Source organism: Egretta garzetta, unplaced genomic scaffold (assembly GCF_000687185.1).
Source record: "Egretta garzetta isolate BGI_Z169 unplaced genomic scaffold, ASM68718v1 scaffold491, whole genome shotgun sequence".
In the NCBI taxonomy this organism is placed as follows: domain Eukaryota; kingdom Metazoa; phylum Chordata; class Aves; order Pelecaniformes; family Ardeidae; genus Egretta; species Egretta garzetta.
In genome coordinates, this window is record NW_009258684.1 from 1007 (window position 1) to 9872 (window position 8866).

An 8866-nucleotide genomic window follows, 5' to 3' on the forward strand; every position below is an offset into this window, starting at 1 on the left:
GGGGGCGCAGGCCAGCGTCCAGGCGGGCTTTGAATATCTCCAGAGAAGGAGACTCCACAGCCCCCCTGGGCAGCCTGGGACAGGGCTCTGTCACCCTCAAAGTCAAGAAGTTCTTCCTCATATTCAACTGAAACCTCTTCTGTTTCAGTTTGTGCCCATGGCCCCTTGTCCTGGTGCTGGGCACCGCTGCAAACAGACTGCTTCCATCCTCATGACCCCCACCCTTGAGATATTTGTAGGTGTTGATGAGGTCCCCTCTCAGCCTTCTCTTCTTCAGGCTGAAATTAGTTCTCATTCCTTCTAGTCTGGCAACCTTGGCAACCCGTTACTGTCCTTTTGCTTCACCCCCTCCTGATTGTTCCCATCCTCGAATAGGGTTCTAAATCTACTAAGTGACTATACTGCGGATTTTAGAGAAACATCCAAACCAGACACTACTTACTTTAGAAAAACATCCAAACTAGCCACTACTGATTTTAGCAAAGCACCAGCAAACTAAACAATACTGACTTCAGCAAAGCATCAGCAAACTAGACAATAAGGCCTAAATCTTATGCACATAGGCTGCTTACATCATTGTTAACTTTAACCCTTAAGGCAACACTAAGCTGTATTCCCTTTGGTCTCATAAACTCTACTTTTAGCTTCTTTGAGATGGAGAAAATGTAATCCAGGTGCACCACTGAGGCTTAAAAACAACAGAGAAAAATTCTTTTTCATTTCTGTAATGTTTAGCAGGCAGTTAAGGATCTTGGGCTCTTGGGCAAGATGCTTTATTAAACTTCTAAATAATATTATGAATTATTACAATACCACCCCACATAACTTCATTAGTTCAGTATTTACTGAATGATTTACAATCTAGCTTCAGTGTGACATACCAAGATTTCATCATCTTCCCCGATCTCTATTAATTGTCAAAATCTCACCTGTCAGAACAAGGTTTTTTTGTTGCATGTTTATAATCACTGGCTACAATGAAATCAAACTCAAACTTGATTCTAGTTTTTCTGTTGTATATTACTGTCAACAACTCTTACATGCTGCTGAGCAGCAAGTATAAATTGATATTCTTTTCAGGCAAAGTTTTCAGTTCGGCTACTTTCATTTTCTGCAAAATTCATTTCCTTGTTTTGAATTCATTCCTACTCATACAGGAGGCAAACCTAGCACTGTCATTCTGTCTCTGAAGAAAACAGGGCCAAGTTCCCAAGTCTGCTCTTGCATCTTTACCTAAAAGGGCCAGCTTGTCATGAACAGCTCACCCTCTGTGACTTTACCTCAGATTGCAACAATCTTATATGCCCTTCCCAAGTTCCTAGTAGAACTAACGATCAATTTTCCTCTTTTTCGGAAAAAATGCAGCTCCAACCGCAGATAAACTGCAACATGAACTCTTTCTTACTGACACCTTCACTTGTGGGCAGGCAGTTTTCTAAGAAAGTAGCCAGTTTTCTGATAAACCCAGGCTTAAACTTCGCTCTCACACCCAAATAAAATTCCTACCTAAACATTTGGGTTTGTGCACTCTTACTCCTGTTTGATTCAGGAGAAAAGTTAATAACTTTCCTGGAAGCAGTTCCATGTGTTCTGCAGTCAAACACATATAGATTATGAAGTTCTCAGTTTTTCTCCTTGATACACACTTTTGTGGACTTATGGGACACACAGCTTAATTATCTGTCACTCTACATTTTTTATTTTTAATTAGCAAACTCTCATTCTTCTTTCCCTCTATGACACAGCAGTCACACCGCTAACATGTCTTACAAAAATGATTGTTGGTGTTCTTTCTCTTGACCTTTGAGAATAATAAAATAGAGTGTAATAGTTTATAAGGAAATGAATTAACTGCATTTCCATTCCTTCCAGCACCTGCCAGGGGTGCAAAAAACCCAAAAAAACCCCCTCGAAACACCCTAAATATTTTTACCCTACTGTTCACTTTTCATCCGCTTAGTTGCGCATTAGCCCTTGGTATATAAAGTTACCCTGTGGCTTGAGGAAAATACCCTTACAGAGTTGCAGGCCGGTTTCGCTGCCAAGATATCGCCAAGTTTGACAGAAATTCAACACCCGGCAATGAAATAATAAATATAATGAGTTCAGGAGTTTTGCTTTATTTAAATTCTGTGTCTGCAGTGAGACCCAGTATCAAATCCTCATGTGCCTAAGTGTGCTTGCATGCAGAGCTGTTCATGTGCAGTACAGCTCCAGAAAAGAATAACAAAAATGAATTATACCCTCTTTTGATACCGCCGTTAATATCTATTGAGTGATACCAGTGGTGGTATTGTTTATTTGTTTTAAACATTATGTTATAAAGGCATATTTATTTAACACATGTATGTATGTAGGATCAGGACAAAAGGGTTGTTTATACTTTATGCAGTACTCTATTTGTTAGTTCTAAACCTGCTGGTTTTAGATTCATTCGTTATTAACTGGCATCTTTGTTAATACCCATCATTAAATCCCAGTTGATGTAGAAAAAATCAACCTTTTTTTCCCCAGGATTTTTTGTTGCAGCAGACAATGTTAAGAGTAAAGGATCCTAAGAAGTCACTGGATTTCTATACGAGAATTCTTGGAATGACGTGAGTAGAAGTTGTACGCCACAATAAGTTTCGGGTTTTTTTCTACTATTCTTCTGAAAAGTTTTTGTTATTTTGATGTAATTATACTAATTGGTCCCAACTACACAAACAGTGCTGGCCCATCAGCTGATGCCCGGTTGGACAGTCTGGCAATCTCGGACAAATCCCAGCCTGGCAATCTCGGACAAATCCCACAGCACAGTTAATGCCTAAGCTGCAAATTAACTAATACTGGCCTTGACCAGAAATTTCTCTTTTTCTTAAACAGGTCAGTAAGTATCAGCGTACGACTTGCTTACTTCCTTCTCACTGAGTAACTGGTAACTTTATGACAGCGCTTATAATCAGGAGTCATTGCTATAAATCTTGAAATTAAGTTCTCTACTAGTTCCTGTCTACTTCCGATCATAGGAGACCAAGGCCATGGAAGCTGGAGGCGGGGTCCAGGCAGGCTGTTGGGAGGCAGGTGCCCTGCAGCAGCTGAACGTGTTTTTGCCAAGGCTTTCTGCACATTCAAATGAGTTCTTTCAGAACAAAAATCTAGCATATTTTTAAACATCTTGAAATTAGTCCAGACTATAGTAAACTACTACTACTTTAGTGAAGATGTGGATGTGAGAAAATAAAAATGAAATACCTAGTAAGTGGAAGAGGAAATTAGATTTATTTTGCATGCTTACTTGTTCTGGTTAAATGTGCTACGTAAAAATGGTTTGAAGTACGCCACACCATCTCTGGAAATTAGGTGAAAAGAGAGGTATGAAATATTTCACAGGAAAGCGGGTGGCTTCTTGCATCTAGTAAAGGGATACGTTTTATAAGCAGCTTTTTCTCACCTCAAGTCTTCTGTAGTTGATTAAATCGTCACATTTGAAATTGATTTTACTGTTATACCTAGCTATTGAAATTATAAAAATATTTCACCTAGAGGTATGTTTATTTTTTAATCCTGCTGTGTTCTTAAACTTTGTCTGGTGCCAGTGAGCTCCCCAGAATGAGTAAGTTTCAAAGTAAATATTTTTAATCCTTGGTGGTGTTTTAAAGAGGATAAACATAAAGGTCTTCCTGAGGAAATACAGAAAAGTAACAAAGTGGCAACCTCAAGACTTGAGCCTCTGTACTGGCTTTGCTATTCAGTTACTGGTAGTTTGGCTTTAAAACGTCTGATTCTTCTCATTTTTGTAGCTTTGTAAGGTGTTCTGGAATGTTTCTATGTGATAGTCCAAAACTTCGTTATTTTAAGATGTGGATTACAGTCAGAAAGGCAAAAAAATCACTGCAATAATTCTTCCATGGGGGAAGCATCTTGGTTTATTTGCAAGCTACCTGATGACCTTTTAAAGTTACTATTTCAAAATAATTGTTGCCATTTAGGCTGCTTCAAAAATTCGACTTCCCTACTATGAAGTTCTCCCTCTATTTCCTGGCATATGAAGATAAAAATGACATCCCAAAAGATAAAACTGAGAGAACAGCTTGGACCTTCTCTAGAAAAGCTACACTTGAACTGACACAGTAAGTATTAATACAATGAGAAGTGACATTTAGCTAATGGTGATTAAACAGAAGTGGATGAGTGTAAATCCTGTTGGATTGAATAAAAAATGTCATCATTAATGTGGAAACATCTTCGCTGTCATATAGCCTTAAAATATGGCCGAGATCTTGGATACTTGGCAAGTTTAATCTTTCTCTTCCCAGAGCTTTTTCAAACCGCTAGGTGAACAGCAGAACATAAACACAAAATAATGCTTGCTTTGTTCCGAGTACGCATGCCAGTTGGGTAGGGAAGCCACAGAATTTAGGAAAACCCAGTGTGGTTAGAACTTCTTTTGGATCTCCAGAGCATCCTAATAATGGATAATTATTGCTTTTGGAATCTCATCAAAAGAGGTATTAAGTCAAAACATACGCCTTCCCATAAACAGGACAATTTGGTTAACGCTAGTGATCGTTATAACTGTGAGTTACAATGAGTCTCCTTCTCTGGAGATATTCAAAGCCCGCCTGGATGAAGTCCTGTGTAGCATGCTCTAGGTGAGCCTGCTTTAGCAGGGGGGTTGGACTGGGTGATCTCCTGAGGTCCCTTCCAACCCTTACGATTCCGTGATTCTGTGTGCAGAAAGAATCTCCCAAATACCCCACTGTCTTGCTTGGCTTCAGGACCTGCTACCGTCACTGCTTGTTCCCCAGTGATGGGCAGATGAACGGGCTCGTGCAGCGCAACCTTCTCTCTCTCTGAATGAGACAGGAGTGCCTCCAACTCATTCAAATGGAGAACCCGGCTCGTGAAGGGCTGTGAACATGACTGGGTTAGCCCCGAGACTATCCCTGGGACCTGTGACTGGGGAAAATCTTGATAGTTTAATGAATGCAGCCAACAGCTGCAATTCTCTGGTTTCTTAGGAGAAACAACTCCTCCTCCTGGGGAAGCTGAAGGCTTAGGATTTGTTCATTTCAATGCTTTTCTTCAATATGTAATAATTACTTCTTACAGCAACTGGGGCACTGAAAATGATGAAAATCAGTCTTATCACAATGGCAATTCTGATCCCAGAGGATTTGGTAGGTCTTTAGTTTTGTGTTTGTAGTTTTTAAGTTTTGGGTTGTTGTGATTGTGTTTTATCTCTTGTGTATTGGGGGAAAACGCAGTTTCAAATGCTTTTTAGAAAACATCTATATAAATTCTGTGCAAAGGTTATTGGGTAAGTATATACTGTAGGCTTGATTTTTATGAGAACTAATAGAGAATGTATTTTAAACTTGTATGGATGAAAAGACTTTTCTAGTAGGTTACTTTGAAGAAAATGTACTAGCACTAGGAAGGAAGGAAAGTTGCATCTCATCCTTTCTTTCTCTTCTTCCAGCATGTATGCTGTGAAAGATCGTGAAAGCACATAAATAAGTGTGTTTCAGAGCAATGAGCCATGGTTACCGCTTTTTAAAAAGAATCTAATCCTTTGGCAATATGCTAATAGTAACTACTGAATGAAGAGCAGCAATTGCTCTTGTGTATCAGATTATCACGGTGTTTAGACTGGTTTACATTTGGATTTCTGTTTTATAATCCACTTGTTACTCATTTTAACCTAGAAGGAGAATTCTGTTTCTAGCACTGAGGATAGTATTTGTGTGGCTCAATTTGATATTTTGAGTGCTTGAAAGGTCACTGGCTTGTGAAATAAGTTTCATACTCAATCTAGCCACTTGACATTTAAAGCTTCTGAATTCATTTGTAAGCTCAGGCCTTGCATAGTGCTAGCGTTAGCCTCTACAAATACAGCATTAATGATAAACTCCTTGTACTGTTGAACTGAGGAAATGCAATAAAATCCTGTTACATGGACATGCTTCAAGAAAGGAAACACAACTAAAAGAGTGTGATTGAAAATCTTATTTTTTCCTACTCGAGTTAATACTCTCATCTAAACAATATGAGATATTTTAACTCTAAAGTTCCTATTTGAAAAGGCATTATCAGAAAGCCAGCTTTCTGAAGGAGAATAACGTTAATACTAAAAATGCCACTCTTTCTGGAAGCACTGTTTTTCTTGTATACAATCATATTTTATGTGAACTACAGCATGTAAACTTTTCCTTAGAACACGTAGCAATACTTACAGTGTACTTCACTCTTTTCATCTTGTTGCATAGGACACATTGGAATTGCTGTCCCTGACGTCAATAAAGCTTGTAAGAGGTTTGAAGAATTAGGAGTGAAATTTGTGAAGAAACCAGATGATGGTAAGTCCTGATCAGAAATGCAAGTCCATTTTTTTTTTCCTTTTTTTGATATATTATGCCTAGTAGATCTTCCTGAAAAGCCGGGTAATACATTTCTAGTAGTTGTCACTGCTTAGAAGGTGCTAGAAACAGTTACCCCTGCACCCTCTTATAGCAGGCAAAACTGACAATAGATCCATCTCTGTAACAACAGTTAATCAGTCTAGCTATGTGCCTTATGGATGTAGTCTGACCTTCACTTAAATTCACGTCCTCTGTTGATATTAGAGTTTACTATGTATACTGCTGCCTAGAGTTATTACAGAATTTACTTTAAAATGGATCAAATTCCCACATCTCATATTGGCTTGGTTCTTACAATATGAAAATAAGATGACTCAGAAGACAGTTACTCCCACCAATTAAAAGTGAGTAATTCTTGACTTTTCTGGCTATTTTTATTTAAATCCACCTCACGCCACCAATTAGCTATTACCATTTTAACTGTTCTGACAGTTTTGGTAAAAACAGCCTCATTGGTCTGTATCATATTTGACTTGTATAACTTTTACTAAGAAATGTGTAGCTCAGATATCTAGAGAGTACACAAACAAAGAATGTCTATGTCAAAATAGCATAAAATGCAGAAATTGGTGGTGAGAAGTCTTGCATTTTTCAACTGGATCCTCTTTCATGAAGAGGCCTCATGAGGACTGATGCATTCCAAAACAGACATCTAATACTCAGCAGCACACACAAATCTGGGATACTACTACTTCCTTCTGTCTATAGCAACTAGACTGTTGCCCCTATGGTGGAGGTTTTTTTTTTTTAGTTTGAAAGTAACATTAGTGCACGAAGCTTCAGTTTACACGTACTGGAATTGATCTAGATTCCTTGCTAGAGGAATAAAAACAAGTAATTGAAAATAAACTTATATGATTTTCATCTTATTCACGGTGTTCTCAGCTGAAGCAAATGTAAGAAGTGGTGAAGGTGGTGAAGGGTGGTGAAACACTGGAACAGGTTGCCCAGAGAGGGGGTGGAGGCCCCATCCCTGGAAACATTGCAGGCCAGGTTGGCTGGGGCTCTGAGCAACCTGATGTGGTTAGAGGTGTCCCTGCTCCTGCAGGGGGGTTGGACTAGATGACCTCTAGGGGTCCCTTCCAACCCAAAACATTCTATGATTCTATGATTCTAAGTGCAGCTGAAAACTTCACTTGAACATAGATGTCTTGATTTAAGAATTGAATTTAGTATTTCTAGCATTTTAGCTAGAGCCCTTTTTAATTTGTTCAGCACCTGGTGAACCTTGAGAGAGTTGGACTTGAGAGCTCCTGACTTTGATTCTGTATCACTACACAGCTCATAGGAGGGGAGGGAAGCTTAGACTGTAAATGGAATTAAATCACAGGAAAGAACTCCTGAAGTGGTCAGGGGGTGGAGAGCAAAGGCTGTATTTTAACATTAAGAAGTAAAATTGATGCAGCAAATGCCAAGGCGGAGGAAGGTTTGGACTTCACATTCGTTGTTGTGGAGCAGGCAGAGAGACCTAATGTTATTTTTTTTTTCTCCCCTATATTACTGAATCAAGTATCTAGTATTCTCTTGGAAGTTTTTGTAACTAGAATATATTAAGAATTAGGTTGGTAAATAGCCTAATAGAGCAAGTATAATTAAAAGCCTGTGGTAACACTTTAACATGGTAAGCTGTGCTGTCCTAACTTACTGTTGAAGACCCCATACTGGGGACCATTTCTCTGTTTTATGAAGTGATGCAAATGTGTACTGTAAACCACATCGGGGGGGGGGAGGAACAAGGAAAAACCAGTAATGTTAAACTTCAGCGTGGAGGCAGGAGTGATGGGAGATGAACAGGAATGCAGGATTTTATACTGGTAAAGCCAGTTTGAGGAAAATATGTCAAAACATCCCGGAGCACAAAAATATTTTTGTAAATTTAGAGGATGAACGCTTACAGGGGCATATGCAGAAAACTTATTTCAGTCAACAAAAGATAGAATTCCAAAGTGATTTTAAACTACAGCTTTGTTGAGAGTAAGACTGACAATTTAGCATACAAAGATTTAATGCTGATTAGAAAGTAATCTGGATGTTTTCAGAATTAGCTGTCTAAATTCAAACTAATGCTCATGCAAAAGGGAAAAAAAAAAAAGGAAAAACACTTTTCAAAGTAGTCATATTTGACATTAAGAGCTAGTCATGTAGTCTTATCTTGTAATTTTTTTTTTTTTCTAATAGGTAAAATGAAAGGACTTGCATTTGTTCAGGATCCTGATGGCTACTGGATTGAAATTTTGAATCCTAACCACATGGTGACTCTCACTTAGTTCTTACGAAGTATATTACGTAGGAGATGCACACGTTCAGTCCCCTGGAGAAAATCTGTAACACAGTTTGTGAAATTCTCGCTTAATGGAGAGGAACCAGTCATGTTCAGAGTCTCCTCTAAAACTATCCCCTGGGATCTCAATGTACTTGAATTCCCTTTTGTTGTCCTGTGATGCCCCTGCAATTTGCTTCCA

General features: G+C 38.7%; 1 protein-coding gene across 1 annotated transcript; it reads left to right on the forward strand.

Moving 5' to 3' along the window:
- Positions 1–2514: 2514 nt before the first annotated feature.
- Positions 2515–8860, forward strand: GLO1 (glyoxalase I; the record flags this gene model as incomplete). The annotated part of the gene is made up of 5 exons (XM_009648960.2): positions 2515–2597; positions 3972–4112; positions 5095–5162; positions 6252–6341; positions 8583–8860. Coding segments are annotated over 5 exons (471 nt in total), but the record flags the coding sequence as incomplete, so codon positions are not given.
- Between the last annotated feature and the right edge of the window lie 6 nt (positions 8861–8866).